This window comes from Falco biarmicus, chromosome 7, assembly GCF_023638135.1.
Source record: "Falco biarmicus isolate bFalBia1 chromosome 7, bFalBia1.pri, whole genome shotgun sequence".
Taxonomy (NCBI): Eukaryota; Metazoa; Chordata; class Aves; order Falconiformes; family Falconidae; genus Falco; species Falco biarmicus.
In genome coordinates this window covers 17509791-17530373 of record NC_079294.1, presented here as the reverse complement: position 1 = coordinate 17530373, position 20583 = coordinate 17509791, and the positions used below count along the sequence as shown (strand labels likewise).

At 47.1% G+C, this 20583-nt stretch overlaps 1 protein-coding gene and 1 long non-coding RNA gene across 11 annotated transcripts in view; one reads left to right on the top strand and one right to left on the bottom strand.

Moving 5' to 3' along the window:
* Positions 1-227: 227 nt before the first annotated feature.
* Positions 228-8506, bottom strand: LOC130152639 (uncharacterized). 2 transcript variants are annotated; one of them, XR_008823052.1, is made up of 4 exons: positions 6634-8506; positions 5979-6146; positions 4614-5142; positions 228-2628 (listed from the first exon to the last, which is right to left on the bottom strand). It is a non-coding gene; the product is annotated as an uncharacterized LOC130152639 (long non-coding RNA). The 2 variants fall into 2 exon arrangements; XR_008823051.1 differs by having other exon boundaries at positions 5979-8506.
* Positions 8507-8642: 136 nt separating this feature from the next.
* Positions 8643-20583, top strand: part of MEIS2 (Meis homeobox 2) — a 175164-nt gene continuing 163223 nt past the window's right edge. For 4 of the 9 annotated variants that reach the window (XM_056346530.1, XM_056346527.1, XM_056346534.1 and 1 more), the window contains exons 1-6: positions 8643-9740; positions 10771-11003; positions 12630-12771; positions 13361-13411; positions 14175-14225; positions 15109-15258. In XM_056346530.1, coding sequence (XP_056202505.1) covers positions 9729-9740; positions 10771-11003; positions 12630-12771; positions 13361-13411; positions 14175-14225; positions 15109-15258 — 639 coding nt within the window. In that variant the 5' untranslated portion in view covers positions 8643-9728. Of the gene's footprint in view, positions 9741-9796; positions 9889-10159; positions 10193-10770; positions 11004-12629; positions 12772-13360; positions 13412-14174; positions 14226-15108; positions 15259-20583 lie in introns of those variants that run through there. The other 5 variants (XM_056346529.1, XM_056346535.1, XM_056346533.1 and 2 more) reach the window with 3 other exon arrangements.

Genomic DNA, 20583 nt, shown 5'->3' with positions numbered 1-20583 from the left:
TCCCCTCTAATTATAGAAATTAATCCTCTTACTTATGACTAAAAGGTAACGTCTAAGGCGTCCCTTTGATGTTTAACAGCATCATTTGTGGCTAACATTCCAACTGATTAAGGAATAATTGTTGTTAAATGCTTTACAAGTGGATAGTGTTTAATTGAGAGGCATTCATAATTTTACGGCTTACCACAAAATGAAACGTAATTAAAAACGCAGGAATTTCCAACTGATTTTATTCCAATTATGTTTATTGTTCAGACTAATTACTGCACAAGATGGGGTACTTTTCCCCATCTCTAAATGGCACACGTCTCCCAGATACACCCTTGCAGGTTTTTCTTTTCCAGGTACAGGCTTGGGACGGCTTTCTGCAGCCGCCGTTCCCACCCCCACCCCCCCACCCCCGTTATAATTATATGCTCCAGCCTTTTCTTCTCTCCTCCATGCAACACCTTGGGATGTGAGAAAGTGATGGCAGCTCTCTTCCCTCGGAGCTCGAAGTAATTGTAGAAGGGCTGATGAATTTCTTGAAGAAACACTTGCCACACACTGAGGAAACCATCTCCTAGCAGGATTTTACAAACCAAAGTAAACAAAGCACCCCAGGGGCGATTTCCTCCTTTTGCGCAGCTTACTTCTCAATTTACCTCAGAAGGGATCACAAACACACACAAGAATTACAACAGAAATCATACTTGGTCTGGGGAAGAGATTCCGGATGAAAAGAGGCAAAGAAATGGGAAGTGTTCAAAGGAAGGGACGGTCATTAAAATACCTGCCAGGCGCGCTGTCGTTCCCCAAACCAACCTTTCCTTCTTCCCTGTGAACTCAGAAATCTCTTCAGCATCTCTTTAAACATACATATCCCTAGAAGGGGGAGGAAAAAAAAAAAAAAAGAAAGAAAGAAAAAAGGAAAAAAACCCACACCTCCATCCTACCAACGCCTTAAAAACAACCTCATGCTCCCGAAAGGGGGGGGGGGGGGGGGGTGTGTGTGTGAAGTTACTTGGCTAATTTCACTGTTTGCTCGATCGAAGAGAGTTTAGTGTGTAAATGTATTTATTCATTCCTTAGCTTTGCCATCCCTGAGCTGGGCTCTCAAAGAAAATTAGAGAGGTGTCTGAGACCATGCTAATAAAGAATCAGCGCTTATAGTTCAAGCGAATAATCAGACCGGATCAGACCCTGATAAAATGGGGACGGGAGGCATTAAATGCCCAATACTCCTTCCACTTCGCGTTTTGCCTTTGAGCTTCAAACCGTTAAGAAAGGATCACACACATATTTATTGCTCCTTTTGTCTCCTTCTTTCTAGCAGGACGCAAACCCCCGTGCGTGGGTGCGCGGTTCGGGGGGCTGCCGCTCTCCCCGGGAGGGTCCTTGCACTCCCAGGTGTGCTGCGGCGCGGCTCTGCCTCCCTGTACACTTTCTCAATTCTCCTGAAGGGTTCAATCTAGGTGTGAGGGTAGAAAAGTGTTTAAATTCTGCTGAGGAAATGGGGGGGAGGGGGGGGGCGGGGATTCCCTCTTATGGCAAGTTAGAAATAGCCCAAGCTTTCCAAAAGGATGTTTAAATTGGACTTAATGGAGCAATAGCTCCACTTTCCGCTCCCCCCCCCCCCCCCCCCCCCCCCGCTTCTTTTTTTTTTTTTTCTTTTGCTTCAGGTATGATTCCTGAATCCTTTTATTAGACTGACATAGATTTCCAGAGATGGGTAAAAGGAGGTGTATCTGAGGTGGACATTTTATGTAAATGAGCAAATCCGAAATGTATTACAAATCCACTGTAATAAAACTGACAGTTTTGACAGTATTGACAACATAAATATATGTTGGAACACAGCACTTTCAGACACTTAACCGATGAAGCAATAAAAAGATTCGACTACAATATTTCAAATAATCGACATTGATGTTTTGATACATCATTTTTATACCTCGAATCGATCTATCACTCTGTGACCGGTCAATTTTAAGTAAAAATCTGCTGCAATTATTTACGCTATTGCCAATGACGACCTAATAACTGTTTTCAATTAATTACAGCAAAACTAAGCATTATGAGGACTAACCGGCCGTATATTCCATTGTACGGTCCCTTGCATTTCTTGTATGGAGAGCAAACACATATATGTATATTGCATTCTCTTTGTGGGATCAAAAGAAAGACGTACAAAGGCGATCACAATCTTGGGGGGGGGGGAGGCGGGGGAGACACACACACACACACACACAAAACCCAACCGATAAAAAAACACCTCTCTTTTGGGAACACAATGCCGGCTCTCATCACATACTTCTAGGAAACACGCTATAATATTTTGTCAGCCAGCTCTTTCTCTGTGCAATACCAAACCGGACTCCTAAGATTATTTTTTTTTCCCTGTTCTCCTTGGGCTGCGCGCTGAATCCTACTTCAAACAATGGGCCGAGCAACTCTTGGGGGGGTGGGGGGGTGGGAGAAGAAAAAGAAAAAAGAAAAAAAAAAAGGAGATTCGTGCTTCGAGTGATCGCCTGTGTGTTGCGAGAGTCTCCGTATCGTTTCAAAAGAGGTAGGATGATATTGTTCTCTCCGGACCGAGAACTCCGGTGTAAAAATGAGAGCGCTCCTCTTCTGGAGTTTTGTAGGCAGCTGGAGAACAAAAGGGAATATTTTGAGTGAGCGAGAGCAGAAAGCTCCGAGCAGAGTTTGGTGCCTTCCGAGCAGAGTTTGGTGCCTTCTCGGATGCTCTGATATCGCACTAAAGCGATTTAGTTTGCCCTAACTGTCCTTTTTGTTATGATGTCACATTGGAAAGATGGATTTTGTTAACGCTTCGGGCTCCTTCGAACAAATGCAAACTAGGTGTTTAACTACTACCCCGGTGAAGCAGCCGGCACGGCGTTAGTGGGAAGCCCTGACAGGTATTTTTCTCTTTCTGGTTTATGATGGAAATACGCACGTCTGCTCTTTATGGTCTTCACTTTTACAAACCTCCCAGCCTAAGACATTAAAAAAAAAAAAAAACAAAACTCTCGTCTGACATGAGCGCTTCACACGCGCCCGCGTGAGATACGCCAGACGAACGCATCTGCGCGCCCCTTCCCACCGTGCCCTCGCCCCTCGACCCGCCCGGTGGGAGCCGGGGGAGGGGCGCAGCAGCCCAGGCCCGGAGCCCCGCGGGGGCGGGAGGCGCGGAGCGGGGCCGACAGGCCGGGCCCCGCGGGGTCTGCGCGGCGCGGCGCGGCGGATGGTGCTGGAGCCCCGCCAGGTAGCGCTAGAGCGCTGCCGATGGCACGGCCGTGCGGCCCGGCGGCGGGGGCGCGTCCCGCCAGCGCCCGGGGCGGGGGACAAGGGGCGCCCGGCGGGGAGGAAGACCCCGGGTCGCTCTTGCTTCGCGGGGGGTTTGTTGGGTTGGTTTTGGGTTTTTTTCCCCTAAAAAAAAAAAAAAAAAAAAAAAAAAAAAAAAGGCGTGTGTGTGTGTGAAAGAAAGGGATTCAAAAGGGAAGTTAACAGGTAGGTAAATGAGCCTCTTCCTAATCCAGCTCCCAAAGATCTCAGTCATACCGCAGCCGAGGTCAAGAAAAGTTCACCGTGATGGGCTACCATTGACTTTCCGGACTGGAAAGATCTTCGCAAAATAATAGATCGCTGAGAAGCGAGGTACGCTATTGGCAGGCGGGCGGCTCAGGGCGAGGAGCTACATGAACCCAGGGATCGGCAGCAGCTAAAATGTGCGTGATTTCACAGGGGCACCCGGGATGGGACCTCCAGAATCCTGCAGCTGCGGGGAGTCAGAGGCGAATCAAACTGGGCTGAGACGAATAAAAAGTGACTCAAGTTGTAAGAGCCAACCGTAAAGGCAAAGGAAAGGCTGGTAAAGAGCGATTCCGGGGGTAAGAGTTTGAACTGTGGCATAATCCTGATTATGAAAAGGAAAAGGTACTATTTACACCCCACGCTTCGCCTTGCGAGCCAAACAAAAAGAAAAATTCCCGTGGATTTCACTACGGGGTCATAGTGATGTAATCCCGCGACCACATTTTAACAGGCAGATTGCTTTCTTCATTAAGTACGACACACTTCCTAGAACGATAGGTCGAGATAAAATGCCAATTCAAATATGAAAAATTTGTCATCCGGCTCTGCGATATCCTTAGCCCGTCCACGGGGAGTTCTGCCTGCAAATGTCGCCTGTGTCCTTCCGAACACAATGGCATCATCCAAAAATACTTGAACTCAGCGCACAAACAAACAAACATTGAATAAAGTTACAAACAAGATTAAGGTTCGAGTTATTTGTCCCTGTAGCAAGGCGTCAATTGTTCTAACAGATGTAGGGACGCTAAGAGGATTTAAACCACGCGAATTTAATAAACCAGATTAGCAATAGGTGCTTTCCACAAACACCAGGAACCGTAAAGTAAATCTAGCCTAAATTACCTATCAGACCGGAGCATCGCCTACATGGAGTGCAGAAAATTTCCGAAGAGGTCCAATAGGATTTCGTGCAAGCATGGCTTGTTTCCCCAAAAAACTTTCTGTTTGCATTAAATCTTGCGCTAGGCGCACCCGCGCATACGAAACAGTGGTTTGAGATGCCCGGTGGGATATATTCTTGAAATCTGAAATATTACCTGTTGTGCCATCCGCTTTTGCAAGGCTGTGGAAAAAGAGAGAGAGAGAGCGAGCGAGCGAGAGAGGCATGTCTCAAAGCCAGCAAAGGACTGAGATACCACACTTCGGAAAGGCTGATTGAAAACAGACTCTTCTTAAGTTTTAGAGGATTTTCTCTCTCACTCCCTCCAAGGGCTAAGAAGCCGATTTGGGAGTTTGAAGGGAATAGGTTTCAGCGTCCATATTTGTTCTGGTGCACTTGTAAAATGCGATTTGAAGAGGATCTTTAGCCCTCTGATTGTCTTTGTATTGTTTTTCTTGAAACGGATCTTTTGCCTTTAATGAATCCCCACACAGCTGGACAGCTCCTGCTCGGACACTGAGAGCGCTATGAGAGCGCTAACCCCAAACTGACCCCAATTTGACACCACAAGATGAAATTTTACCGCCTGTTAAAACCATTTCCAGCCTCGGCAAAAGGAGCTGGCTGTTGACTGAGATGCACTTCCATACCGGACACCTCATTTCTCTTTGGACTTTTGAGCCGATCTACAAAAAAAAAAAAAACAAAAAAACCCCAGCCCTCCGCCTCCCCCCCAAAGCCCAAACACATACACCCCACCGACTCGTCTCTCACACTTTTCCTGGAAACAGCGTTCGCTGTGAAAGTGATGCACGAGAAATGGAAATTAGCCAATTTAATTTTCTCGAATTACTGTGTTTTAAAAGAAATATGTCACCAGACAGGGCGGGGGGGGGGGGGGGGGGGGGGGGAGGGAAGTAAATAAAAATGGACCTAAGAATGTGGAAACCCCCACGCCCTGCACGCACGTATCCCATTTTCCTCCAAGTTCCCCACAACATCTTTGTTAATAGCTGAGTACTTTCACTTAAGGACGCTAAATTGAGATTCCTTCTTCATGGCTAAACTGTAGTGCTTTATAAACCATGTTCTCTGTGTGCTTTAATCCACTGGGATAGTAAAGAGGAAAAAGGCTTCAACTCTTTTCACGGGGAAAAAAAGACACAAGAGGAACATGAAAGCCCTTAATTTACCATATGAACTCTTACTTTCCATCAAGTTAAAATAATTTTTAAAAGTTGGTCCCTGTCCCAGATTACACACATGCATAACAGGACAAGCCAACGCAGGGGGTTAATTGGGGGGGGTGGGGAGGGGAAAAAAAAAAAGAAGAAGTGAAAGGAGCAGCATTGAACACTGCAAAAATCTTGGGCTGCTTTTTTTTGCAACTTTGATTTTAGATTGCTTTCTAACAATTTCTTAGTCAAGAGAACCGAGATTTACAGGGACTTCTGTGGAAAACAGAATTAGGAGGAAAAAAAATCAAGTCTAAAATTATAATTCTAAGCAATGAAGCGCTTACTTCTATGGGAACCAAGTAATCTAAAAACTTCTTTTTAAGAAGAAAACTGATGAACTTCTCCCACAGCTTGAGGTCTGAACAAATACATGGAGCCTTCAACGGAGCTAGATTACTTTTGCGCGGCCACATTACCAGAAAAGACCTCTTCTTTGGTGATACCGAAACTATCTGAAATGAGACACACTTGTATATCTCAAGAGGCAAGGCTCTGGGTTTGCACCGCCTCGGTTGAAAAATAAGTTTGGAAGCTACAAATATTTAAACCCCGTCCTCTAAGCTGGCTGTATCACAATCAAATGATTCCACGCAAGTTTAGAAATCTGGCATCTTTGGGGGGGGGGGGGGGGGGGGGGCGCGGGAGGAAAAAAAAAACCAACCAGATAACATTCACCGATTACTAGATCTCTTAAAAAATCTGTTAGAAAACTACAGCTGTAAAAGTAGGAAAGGATTTGCATAACCTACTGCTCTGTAGGTCTCCGCGCACCCAAAGGATTAGCCAAGCATTCATTACCATGAATATCTTGAATTACGTTACCGATTTATACGACAGAGTATAAAATACTGCACAAGAAGACTGGCTTTTTCCCTGCGAAATGAATCGACTTAACCACTGCTTGAAAGAGATCTACATACTAAGGGCTTTTTTACTCACCTCTCTTTACAGTCCCGTGAAAGTCAGTCACAGCAATTCGGTTGCTCTTAGGACTAGCTTTAATCTTGGAGGAGATCCTCTAGGAAAAAAAAAAAAAAAAAAACCAAGAAAACCCCCACAACCAACCCAATAAAACAAACCAAAACAAAAAACCCACAAAAACAACCCGGGTCTGGTCTCCGGCTTCTGGAGGGTTTTAAGCAGGGTGCAACTCTGGCTAAAAGTAAGAGAGGGACTTTTCTCCATATTCCCCCCGTATTTGTAAACACAGCCCTGCTCTGCAGGGCTCGGCGCTATCGGAACACGCAGGAATGCCCACTGGCGTTTGTCAGCCCTCCACACTATCTTTCTTTATATGTGAGGGCTGATTTCCCGCAGACATCATTGTTATGATGGCTCATTTAATCAAACTGTTTAATTGCTCCGGTAATCACTATCATCATCACAGGTACTCAATCATTCATCATTTTGGAGGGGTTTATTGACCTCTGGAGCTCATTCCCTACGCCTATTAAAATCAGGCCAAATATCTACAACTACCCCTTGAGTAATTTTCTTAAAGTTTAGGGAAAAAAAAAATACCCTTAAAGTTCTCGTCATCATCACAAAAAGCAAACCAAACCAAACTCTAACTGAAAAAAAAAAAAAATTTTCTGCCGTGTTTTTTTCAAAGCCATCTATGTATAAGGCCACATTCACAACCGGGTACATAATCATTGATAAATCCCACTATTAACGGGATAGTCTGTTTTAGATTTTATGTGCAGGGGACCGTGAACGAGGGTGGGGGGTTGGGGAGGACAAAACTGCAGCAATCGATAGTTTGACCATCGCTCCTCCCCTAAACTTCAAGCATCCCCCATGATTGATGATCCCGGGTAGCTTTGGTAATTGACTGCTCTGAGGTAAGGCATGCTGCTGCTCCGGCGGAGCGATTGGGCGAGAGAAACACACCAAAATTAACGCGTGCGTGTGTGTGAGTGTGTGTGAGTGTATGTGTGAGTGTGTGTGTGTGAGTGTGTGCGTGTGCGCGCGCGAGTGCGCGCGCGTGTGTGCGCGCGCGTGGTGTGTGTTTGGAAAAGTTCATTTGGTGCTCAAGGGTGGGGGGTGCATCATCTCACTTAATTTGCTAAATAACCCCACGGTAATTAGCACTACCATTAGAAGGCATTACCGAGCTAATACTTCAGCATACATTCCACAAGCGCAACGTCGATATACGGCAAAGTCCAGCCACATACACACGTAAATACAGCGCTCACCGCCAGATCCGCTCGAAATGAACATGCAAACAAAAATCTACGTAACATCTGGATCTCTCCTACAAAAGGCTGAGCATGACTTTGTTTTTAAGCCCTTTTCAAAGCCCTGGCAGCCTAATCGCAAAACTAAAAGGGATTTCCCCCCTCTTCCCCCCCCGCCTCTCCCCCAAGACATCCACAGCGTGCTTGATAGCAGCGATCACTTAATGAAGAGCGGTGCCAAACACGGCTCGAACGAGGCGTTCTCTTCATGCCCTGGAAAATTAATTTTTAGAAAAGCACAATGAATTGTCAGAGGAAAGAGACCACGCTTGCAGCGTAGGGCGCGGGCGGCCGGCGGAGCAGGCTGGCTTCCCGGGCAGGATCAACTTTGCGCGGCCCCCCCGCGCACCGCGGCTCTCCATGCCCCCGGACTCGCGTACCCCGTTCGCGGCAGCAGCGATAGCCGGCGATTTAAACAAACAATTCAGCGCATCAATCAGCCGCTAAACGTCGCGGTTAATCGGAAGGTATTTTGTCGCTAAAAAAACCTAGCGCAAACCAACCCGGGGCCGGGCTTCTACCGCACTTTTCTCCTCGCTCTCTGCAGTTTTCCCCTGCCTCTCCCCCCTCTCGCACACACGCACTCTCCCCGTCCTTCCTCCCCTGCCTCCCTCCCTCGCTCCCTCCCTCGCTCCCTCCCTCCCTCGCTCCCTCCCTCCCTCCCTCTCTCTCGCACGCTCGCTCGCTCCTTCCTACACGCGTTGCTTCGCTCGGGGCAGGGGCTGCTGCGCGGCTCCCCCCGCGCGGCGCCGCGGCCGCCCTGCCGGCGCGCTGCGCATCACCGGCGCTCTGCCGGCTGGGGCGCCCCGCCGCCCCGCGCCCCGCGCCCCTCGCCCCGCCGCCGCGCCCGCTCCCGCCGCCGCCGCTCCCCGCCGCCGCCGCCGCCGCTCCCCGCCGCCGCCGCCGCCGCCGCCGCCGCGCTGCAGGACTGGCTATGGCCACCACTACTTCCGGGTTCCGTCACTTCATTCTCCCGCCGATCAGCGCTGCAAAACTGAGCCTCTTCTATAAGGCAGCCAGCAGCCAACCTGCCAACACTTACTGACACTCACTCATCTCAGAGAGCGAGGGAGAGAGGGAGACAAAATACCTGCCGGGAGGAGGAAAAAAAAAAAAAAAAAAAAGGGAGAGAGGGGGAAGTCCGGGCTTTGCAAACTATTCAATTTTTCTTCGCATCTTTCCCCACCCCCCTTCACAGTACTTAAAAAAAAAAAAATACAAAACAACCCTATAGCGATCCTAAAAGGCAAAACCCGAGCGCGGAGTTACTGGAAGAAGAAACCGGGGTTAAAAAGATTCCTCCTCTCTTCTTCATCATCATCAACCATCATTCATTCACTACCTTGACATTCCCTGGCTTTGATTGACAGCTGGAGTGGCAAAAAGCCATGAGACACGACAGTTTGGTTACATGTGGGTTGCTGACGGGCCGATCGTAACCTTCAGTTTGGGGGCTTGACAATTTATTTTTTTTTTTTTTTTTTTGCGTAGAGAAGGAAAAAAGGAAAAAGAGAGAGAGAAAAAGGAAAGAGAGAAAGAGAGAGAAAAAAGAAGAAAACACAGAAACTCATCGTGGTTCTTGACTGTTTTTTTTATATATTATTGTTGTTGTTATTGTTGTTGTTATTATTATTATTTACCCATATTGGAGGATAGGAGAAGTCTATAAGTGGGTTGCAAAAAAAAAAAAAAAAAAAAAAAAAGGAATCTTCTTCACTCTAAATCACTTTCTTTGCTGGACTGGGATATTAAATATACGACACATCCAGGAGTTTATTGGAGCGCAGACTGATGGCGCAAAGGGTAGGTTTAAATCTCCAACACTTACCTATATATAAATCCTCTCTTAAGAGGGGCCTGTCCGATTTGCTCTCCTCTGTTGCTGATGATGATGGCGGCCACTATTAAAAAATAGCAGCAAAAATTATTCACTAGCTTTTTGTGTGTGCGCGTGAGTGTCTCTCTGTGTGTGTCTCTCTCTGCAATTGTTCCACGCTTTTTTCCTCTCTAGCTTTTCCCCCAGCAGCGCGATTTCCCTGCTCTCTGCCTGCTCAGTAGCACGGGTTTCACAGGGGAAAGCTTGCTGCTGCTGCTGCTGCTGCCGCCGTTGCTGCCGCTGTCTAGCAAAGACTAAGAAATACATATGTGTGTCTGTGTATATATATGTATACACATATAGCTGCTTTTTTTTTTTTTTTTTTTTTGTCTCTGGCTTTGACAAGGACAAGGGGAATTGCTACTAAATAATGTTTCTGGTAACTTTCAGATTATTTCCCCCTTTATCTCTTCCCTCTCCCCCCCCCCCCCCCCCCATGCACCCTACCTTTCCTCTCTTCTTCCCAGTGTTGATTTATTTATATAGTTGCTTTTGATTCTGCTTGTTTTGGGGTTTTTTTTGGGTTGGGTTTGGTTTGTTGGGGTTTTTTGTGTGTGTGTGTGTTCTTCCTTTCTAATGCAGAGTAACTCTAGTTTCTTTCCTCCGTTTCCTTCCTTTTCATCCCCGTTTCCTTGTTAGGGTTTCTCCTGCCCGTGCTGAAGAGGACCATCTCCCCCCGCACACACAGGCAGGCACACACACTTTCCCCCTTTACCTCTCCCCGCACCCCCACGCCTCCCTCAGCCTCTCCAGCCTCTGCTCCCGATCCCAGTTGATTTCATTTTGCACATTTCTCTCTGTTGTGGCTGCTTCTGTTTTGTTTTGCTCTGTTTGTGTCTGTCCGGGTGCTTTACTCTCCTCTGACTTTTGTTGTTGTTGTTTGTTTGTTTTTTTATTCCTCTCTCTCTCTCTCTTCCCCTCTTTCTCTTTCTTCTCTTCCGGCCCGTTTTTTGACAGTACGATGAGCTGCCCCACTACGGCGGGATGGACGGAGTAGGGGTGCCGGCGTCCATGTACGGGGACCCCCACGCCCCCCGGCCGATCCCCCCGGTGCACCACCTCAACCATGGGCCGCCGCTCCACGCCGGACAGCACTACGGCGCCCACGCCCCGCACCCCAATGTCATGCCGGCCAGCATGGGCTCCGCTGTCAACGACGCCCTGAAGCGGGACAAGGATGCGATCTACGGGTAGGTGCCGCCGGGCCGCCCGGCGCCATGGCCCGGCTCCGCAGCGCCGGTGCCCGCGGAGCGGCGAGGGCAGGAGCGGGGCGGGCGGGCGGCGGGGGCTCCCGCGGGGCCGCGGCGGCGGGCGGCGGCAGCGGCGAGCCGAGCCCCGGAGCGGAGCGGGGCGGTGCGGGAGGGAACCCCGGCGGGAGGGCGGCGGCCCGGGAGCCCCCAGCCGCCCGCTCCGGAGGGAGACCCGCGCGGTGGCACTGCCACTGCTGGCGGCTGCAGGGCGAGTGCCGTCCCAGCCTGACTCTTAGCTGGGGTGCCAGCGCCCGCGGGAAACGGGTCCTGGAAAAACAGACCTCTCGGGGAGAGAGGCTGGGCTGGGGGGAGCCGGTGGTGCCTTGCCTTTCTTTTCTCCTTTTCTATTTTTTCCTTTTCCTCCCCCCCCACCCCCACCCTTTTTTTTTTTTTTCTCCCCCCCCCCCTCCCCCCCCGTGGGTTTTTTGTCTTTCTCGGAAAGGCCCCAGTTAGGAGTTCAGGCAGGCGAGGCGGCTCTCATTGCTCTGGATTTTAGTTGGAGAAGTGTTGTTCTGGTGTTCTCCTTCGTGCCATAATAACACTCTTCCAACACTGTAAATAAAGAGCTATTCACATCGCGGATGGTAGTAAGAATAAAAGGGATTCGGGTTTTGGAAGCAGCACTTCCCTGAGACAGAAGAAATAAATGCATTGGGGGCAATGAGTTGAGTTTTCTTTTAAGAAAGGAAGAACATGAGAGAAAAGGAACACGTACCCAGCAGAACTCAAGGCTGTGCCAGGGCATAGCTTGGGGGGGGGATGACACAGATTCCCTTCAGTGACTTTTAGAAAAAATACTACATGATCCTAAAAGGAGAGACAGTAACATCTATGACAGAGTGTGGGGCCTTGAGCAGGCACCAAAAGGGAGAAGAGGCAAATGCATGCTTACTACTTAGCACGCAGATAAAATATTTTTTTTCCTGACTACACCAACTATGGGAAAATATTTCGCGAAGTGCTCCCTCCCTCCACCCCCTCCCCAGCTCACTTATCTGGACAGCTGGTATTTTACTTGGGTGTGCTTCCTAAGCCAGGAAACTTCACCACATTTTTGTTAGCAGGCCCCTTGAAAAATAAAATTACGTATTAAGTAGTTTGCAGTTTGCCTAGCCGTGCTTCTCATTTTAGGTCATAGCTGGAGGGTAGGGATGGGATCTTCCAGGTTTCGCGTTATTTTAAGCTGTGGCGAAAAGTGTAAGATTCCCAGCTGAGCTGCTGCCTGCGTGAGCGTGTTTGGTGCCTGATGTGTTTGGAGGGGAGGTCACTTTTGTCCTCATCTGTGGGGATCGCACGGGGGATGTGGCTCGGACATGGCAATTTCAAAAAGGGGGAAAAAACCCCAACCCCAAACCACACTGCCACCACCAAACCCAGCGTTTTTGTTTCAAAACGTTGCGCTCCCCTGCTCTGCCCGAAGCAATACTGCGTGGCTGCAGAGCGTGGCTGTGTCCGTGTGTCCGTGTGTCCGTGCATTTTAAAAAAAATAAATACTTGTTGACTAGAGCTCTTCTTTCCCCCTCTCCCCCACCCCCTCCCCTCTCTTTGTGTGCCACTGCCCGGTAGGCACCCGTTGTTCCCCCTCTTAGCTCTGGTCTTTGAGAAGTGTGAGCTGGCGACCTGCACGCCCCGGGAGCCCGGCGTGGCCGGCGGGGACGTCTGCTCCTCCGACTCCTTCAACGAGGACATCGCCGTCTTCGCCAAACAGGTCCGGCACCTCTCCCCCCGCCCCCAGCCCTTCCCAGCGCTCCCGCCACCTCCCCAGCTCCCCGACCCGCACGGCCGGCCGCTCTCAGGGGGCAGCCCCCCCCCCCCGCATCCCCCTCCCCCCCCCCGCATCCCCCTCCCCCCCCCGCGCCCCCTCTTCGCCGCGCCGGGGGGGCGGGAGGGGGCGGCGTGGGTGCGCGTTGGCGGCCCGGCCGGCCCCGACCCTCCTCCGCCGGGAGCCCCTCCGCGCTGCCGGGCTGGGAGCCCCGGCCCGCGCCCGCCCGCCCGACCGCGAGGGAGATGTGGCTGCGGCCGAGTTCGGGAGGCAGCGGGCGCGGGGAGAGGCCGGGGATCCGGGCGCCGGGCTGCTGCGGCGGGGCGGGCGGCGGCGGAGCGGGCCCCTGCGCGCAGAGCAGGAGGTTCCGGGGTGCCCAGCCCGGTTCGGGCCTGGCCTGCACCGGCTGGTTTGGTCACAGGGGGGGCTTATTATTATTATTATTATTATTATTATTATTATTCCCTTCGAGTGATTCGGTTACAGGGCTGAGGAGGGAAGCTGTAGTTCACGCCGCTATTCCTTTTTCCTGCAGGTCCGCGCTGAAAAACCACTTTTTTCTTCAAATCCAGAGTTGGACAATTTGGTAAGGCCTGCTGGCCCTTCTGCCCCGCTCCCCTCCCGCCCTACCCGACCCCGACCCCACCGCCGGCTGCCGGCAAGCGCCCTCCGCCGCCCGGGCCGGCGGGGCGGGCGGCTGCCGGCCCAGGCTCCCTGGCTGCGCGGGCTGGGCAGGGGGAGCCGGGAGCTGGGAGCCACCGGCGAGAGGCTTCAAAGAGCTGCACTTTTAAAGTGAGCCAGGGCAGACCCGCCAGCCCCAGTGCATTGCGAAGCTGTGTTTGAAAGCCACGGGAAGCTAAAGTGAGGGAAATAACTGCTTAAGAAGAGAGAGCTGGAGATTTCTAACTAATTCTTTTGCTAATGTGAACGATTTCAATATTCAAAGTGCCTAAATCCGCTTGTAAAGATGCCAAATTATTCATCCCCCCCCCCCCCCCCTTCTCCTGCGGGTGAGGGGGTGGGTGGGAGCGTGTGTTTGACTCCTCTGCGGACCCTCAGGGGTGAGGGCCGGGGTGCTGAGAGGGAGCCAGGAGAGGGGGAAGAGGGTTTCTCCAAGATCGCGGTAATAAAGCACTAATCACCGCTCCTGTAATAAATATGATAAAAATCGAGCGCTTAGGTTAAAGTTGATCAAAATTGTTCAAGCGTGACCAATGAGCTAAAATCCTGGGTAATGGCTACGCGCCTTGACAGTCCCTTTCTCCCCCTGGCCCGCTCGGGCTCGCAGCTCTGCGCAGCTCCCCTGCGCCTGTCTCCCACCTAACCCCTTGCTCAAAACTTTCTTGCAGATGATTCAAGCAATACAAGTACTAAGGTTTCACCTTTTGGAATTAGAAAAGGTAAGAGGCTCAGAGGTGGGCGGGGGGCAAGCCGTTCCCTCCCTGGGCCCCTCTGCCCCCCCCCCCCCCCCCCCCTTGACTGTTTGGGCTGATTTGTAAACATGGCCAGAGGAGACAGGGGAAACACAGTGTGATACCGTAACCTGTGCCATCAGAACATATGACACTCGACAGCCATGCCCAGCCCAGCCCGGCTTTTTTTTTTTTTTTTTTTTTTTTTCCCCTGCGTAATTTCAATATTTAATATTATTAAACCCCTTTCATCCTTCTTACCCCTTCCCTCAGTAGAAGCTCTTTCCCTGGCTCGGAAATAACATGTTGAACAAAAAGAGAAATGAAAGCACTCCTGCCTGTCCTCAGCTCTGGCAGGCACATTAACCCCAAGCAAGCACTAGATGTCTGAGAGAGGCAGGGGGCCCCTGCGTGGCGTGGGGAGGGGGCTGTGCCCTGGGACGAGAGCGGCTCTTCCCACAGCCTCAGCGAGTAGCTTCGTTTTACCACTCCCGGCCACTTAGACCTTTTTTTAGCCCTGGTTTAAACTGATCCGGTCCCGAGTGACTAGTTGTACCTGTCTGGGCTGTGTATGCTCCAGCGATACCGCTTGGGTCCAGCTCCCAGCGTTCTGATGTTATCATCAAATCGGATTTTCCTCTGCACACCAGACTGAGCCCACTATCTATCTCTCTAACTTGTTGCTGCGGCAAGTCTCTAGAGAATAATATGTGCTGCAACAATTTCTCTATTGTTTCCTTGCCTTCAACTATTGTGCCCCTTAATTAGAGTTACTTGTGGAGAAGATCAGAGGGTTGTTCTTGCTACCAAAAAAAAAAGTTGCAATCCGATATTTTGCCATTATTGATACTATCATTGTTACTGTTTTCAGGTTCATGAATTGTGCGATAACTTCTGCCATCGGTACATTAGTTGTTTGAAAGGAAAAATGCCAATAGACCTCGTTATTGATGAAAGGGATGGCAGCTCCAAATCAGACCATGAAGAACTCTCAGGATCTTCCACAAATCTAGCCGATCATGTAAGTTCTTCTGCTTTCTTTATGGCACTTCTTAAGACTTTAACCTGCTTAGAGGACCTGTCCCAGATTTCATTGTTTTGCTGCTGTTGTCTACTAGTAGTATTATTACTACTTTAACCTCTTGCAAGCTAGGATCCTCCTTTCTTCCCTCTCGCTTTGTAAAGTTGTAAAAATGCAAAAGATTCCTTCTGATTCCATCTGTAAAGCAGCGAGTTTGCAATGGTTTGTAAAGTTTCCTGGTCTGGGCGGCTTGGAGGGGTAGCACACTGTCGTTTTTGGTGTGGGGATCGGTGCTTTCTCTTCCCCTTTGCTAACTCTGTAATCAATGCAGCAGTGTAAGGAAACAGAGACAAGAAAGTTAGGGAGAAAGTTTGCTGATTTGCTCCCCCCTCCCCTCTCGTGGAGATGACAAGTGATGAGAATTATTGGCAATACTACATTGCATTAAAAAAAAGGGGTTAGCACATTAGAGTTTCCAATGCTTGTGCTTTATAGCAACTTATTGTCAGAATATGGACTTATTGCCAAACGCCTGAAGCATCTTCATAATAAAAGACAGTAACCTTGATGAAGCAATTATTAACAATGTATTACAGAAAGCTGGAGAGAATGATGATTGAGTAACCGTAGGTTAGCGGTTGATTTTAACACTTGAGGAGTTGGTAAATTAGTGTTATGTGTGTAGGACTGAACGTTGGTGTGCGTGGTAAGGAGAGTGCCTTTGTTTTTCCGGGTTTTGGAGCGGCTCTTGTGATCCTTCAAAAGATGTAGATGCGGAGAGACTTCGGGATGTGAAGGGAAAGATTGCAGCTGGTACCACAGAAAAGGGAAGGAATAGCTCTGGTTAAAAAGAGTGGGTGTGAACTCTAGTTTATTTATAGGAACGCATCCCTGGGGGGAAAAGGGGTTTACACAGTTTTAGATTCAATTGAACTCATAATCTAAATGATACAGTCTAATATTTTAGCGGTTGAAATATTAATTTAACACCCGGTGTGAAGTTAACCATGCTTTCTGCACAGGCGCCTGCCTTTATTTCCCAGTGTGTTAAGAAGAGTAGCTCTAAGCCCAGGGAGAATGAGCTTTCTAGGAGCTTTTGTTTCCTTTGAAAACATGTTGTTTGTGTGTGTATTTGATAATTACATTAGACCTGGACTGAAGCTGAATTGGGAGATAAAATAATAATAAATTCTTCTAAATGCCCCCATTCTGGCACTGCTTAGTTACAGAGCCCGGGAAATATTTTTGGACCCAAGCCTTAGCTTTCATTTTCTCATTTGTATTCGGTAAACATTGCAGGACAAGGTTTTTGCGATGTGTTACATTTTAAATCTATTATTTTGAGAGGAAAAAAAAATAGGCATGCAGAGGTTCCTGAAAGTTTCTCTGCTTATCAGCTATCTCGCACGTAGATAATAAACTACATGAGGCATGATATTATTTCAAAAATATTTGGTTTATGGCATTTTACAACCCTAAATTCACGTGCATAACTATTCTGGGAGAGTACTAGAAAAGAAACTGAAATGAGTGTCAACCTGAAAGATAGAGGGTCATTGTGCATAATTCAGAGCAACAGAAAAAAAAAAAAGTACATGTTTCTTCAGCACAGTTTCTTTACAAGAGTGTGTTTCAAGTGGAAGTGTAGAAATGGAGCATGCTTATGTTTATATTGAAGAGATTAGATAAACTAGCCTGTTTAGGGTTCTGGCAGATGGCGAATGCTCAAGCCAATTTGCAGTGCTCCATTATAATATTTAAATTCACACACAATGATAGGACAGGGGTAGAGGGGGTTAGCATTTTGATAATTTGATAACTATTATCTTCCATAAGAAGAATCTCCTCTTGCTTTTGTGGCCCAAAAAATGAACTCAAATAAATATGACAACCCATTTATCTTGCACCCATTAGGGTTTACCACTTCATTGGGTATTATAATTTAAAGCCTTTTATTTCCTGGAGATTTGAGCTATAACATTTTTACTTTAGCCCCCTGCTATTTGTTTTGAAAGGAAGCAATAATTTGTGCAACCAGAACACCAACTGGGAAATGAAGAGTTGTATCACATAGTTACATTTTATTCATGCGTTTTGGGAAATGTGTCTCCTTATTGGATTTTTTTTTATATATTAGCTTGTTTTCCCAACAAAACTTTAACACTTTTTTGTAGCTTAGTCGAATTACTCTGTGTGTACACGTTTATATTTGCACTGTACAAGGTTCCAGCAGGAAGAAATCCTCTTCTATTCATAAAGAAGAAAAAGCTTTAAAAAATGGCTAATATAAACATGCGAGACTATAAAAAAATGAGCTATCATTTGGTAGCATCTACCTGAAAACGTAGCAGTTCAAGCATGCAAATTTGTCCAATTTGACTCTCCAGGTTTATTTTTTCATTTGCTTTGATATGCATATTTAATATATAGCCTCAGGCTAGATCTCATTTGGTGAAAGTTGGTGCAGGGGTGATGATGAGCCACTTCAGAAGGACAGAGACAGCATGTTGTTTCCTCTGTTTTATGTATTGGCCCACTATTCTGATCCACGGGTCTTCCCCTCATGGTTTTATTTGCACATGAAATACTAGGAGCATTTCAACTGATTGGCTATGAATAATGATAGCCAAAAAGAAGTGCAGGATAATTTGTTGTGTGCCAAGGTTTCTCTTGTGGAGGTGACAGTTTGTGACAGCTGTTTGACACCCCAAAAATCCATACACCTCTATTCTTATTAGGTGGTATAAAACTACACTGTGTGTGTTTAATGTGAGTGCGAGGGGTGGTTAGCGGTGACAGTGGCAGTGCTGAACTAGGAACTAAGGCAGCTCGCAGCTTGATTCCTTTGCTAGACCCAAAAACAGGCATAAGGGAAAGTAACAGAAGGGATTGTAGGTTTGGCTAATTTACCATAAGACTTTAAATGGGGTGCTCAGATAGTGCATCCTTCCCTTTCCAAAATCTACTGCTCTCCTATTTATATACCTTAACTGGAAACCAAAACCAAAATCAACAAAGGAATGAACTCTTCAGAGATATACCTGTGCTGGAAAAAGGAGACAGCTGTAAGTGGTTGTGCTCTATGCGTTTGGTAATAAATGTGTTTATCGAATTTTATTTTAGTGTGCTATTAACTGTTATGTAATACAGTAAGTGTAAAGGGTCCAGGGACTTGGTACATCAAATAGTGCAGCGCTGGCCACAAGAAGCTGAAACTTTTGTTATTACTCTACTGTGTTTAGTAAATATAACAGCCCATAATTAGTGTTTGAATTTTTAACACCCTCATATTTTTTTATTGCTCTAAGGTATTAGCTGTAGATGGAAAGAAGGTAATTACGGCTATGCCCTGGCTGAACCAGATCAGTTGGGGGTGGGGGGCGAAGAAAGGAGGAAAGAAACCTTTCCAGCTGCAGTTCAAATTGAGTTTCCCAGCACAGACAATTTATTATTGTTCAATATAAACATTGTGGAACATTGTGGGCCCTATCCTGCATTCTGTGTTCAGTCGAAAATATCTATGGAGATTGCCAACAAATCCTTCTCCCTCCCCCCTTCAAGCTATTCAAATCTGGAAAACCTACTGCTTGTAAAATTTGGAGATTTTTAAACTTTTTCAAGCATATGATAAAATTTTTGCACTTTAATTACATTTCTTACGTACCTGGCTTCACCTGGTGCCACACAATTTTTCCTTTAGCACAAACCTACTTTGAAGCCTAGTAATTCTCCCATAGAAATTTATGGCTGTCCTTCCACTGGCTGTCACGGGAGCAGGATCAAGGCCTCAGTCTTTTTGATACTTGTTTATATGTTCTAGTCAATTTGCAGCTCAGAGGTAATAATATACAGATCATCATTTATAAAATACAATTAAAAATGGATGGAAAGATACATACATCTCTTTTTTATAAAAGAACTGTTGACAGATTAGAAATCCGATGCCTCAGCTGTAGAAGAGAAATATTAGTCTGAGTATTAAACCTTTCAGCTCTCCAGTGAGAGGATACTTTCATTCTGTACTTTTGGACATCCAGACATTTTACATTTCTTTAATATTTCTGCTTGAAGAATGGTCTGTGAAAATTCTTGTCATCTTGCAGATGAGAAAGAAATAAAAATAGGGTAATACAGATCTGTTCCAGTTATATAATTAAATCTTTAGGTAAGATTTCACCAAGTAATGAGGAAGTAATTGGGGCCTGATGCTGCGGTCTCCAGGTACACCACACTTTGACAGACTTCAGTGGGAGTTTTGAGTATGCCAGAAATGCAGGATCAGACCCCAGAGGTGCCCTGCCTGTTTGTAGTGTGTCAGAAGGGGAAATAAGTAGCTAACTGCAACAATAATAAGGCAACTTTTTCTCTTTAATTACCAAATTTCTTGGTATGTGGCTGACGACTTAGGCCCTGTGTTTTCTGAAGGGGCAAGGAGCATCAGGAACTTTTCGAGACTGTAGAGCACATTGTGTATTTTCTCTTTTTGGTGGGTAAGGTACTCTGCTGTCTAAGGTAATCTACAGCTCAAATCTGAGTGTTTGAATTTTAAACTGGGCTCTCTCAAACTGAACCAATAATGTATTTTGCTACCTATTTGACACCGGTGTTCCCTCTTTAGTTTGAGTTGTCTATCAGTCTAGCTGAAGTGTAGCCACACAGAATGACATAGAAGGACAATTAAAAAAAACAACAACCCCTTGATTTTTCAGGTTTTAGTTCCTTGCTGACAGGTGGATAACATGTCTGATTTCAATCTTAATTGGAAAATACAAAGCACGCAGCTTTTCAGAACGTTGCCACGTTCTAGAAGCATCAAAAATCCCAACTGATTCTTTCCTCAAATCCAAAATCAAGGGACAAGAATTAAAGTTGTACATACATATATACATACTCACTCAAATATCTGGAATGCCACAATGCCTGTGATTTGTTTAAATTGTGTAATTCTGATACAAAAAAGTTATCGTACTAAATATGCATCTGTAAGAAAATAAACCTTAGCAATATCAGGAGAGGTCTTTTTTAGAAAACACACATATGTCAAATTGGAGTTTTTCATGGCTCATTTACTCATTGAATGTTTCTTTACACAGTAAGTTTATTATTACTGCACTCCACAACAGTCTCTAAGATACCATCCTGAACCTTATACGTACAAAACTTAGACAGACACAGATGCACACACAGAAACACATGTGCATGTATGTGCATAGGTTTCTATGTCTGGCATCTTTTTATATATGGTGGTACCTAGACACAGATTTCTGTGGTATCAATCACATCAGTCGTTCCACTGTTTTCACAGGTGTTACTTGTAAGAACAAG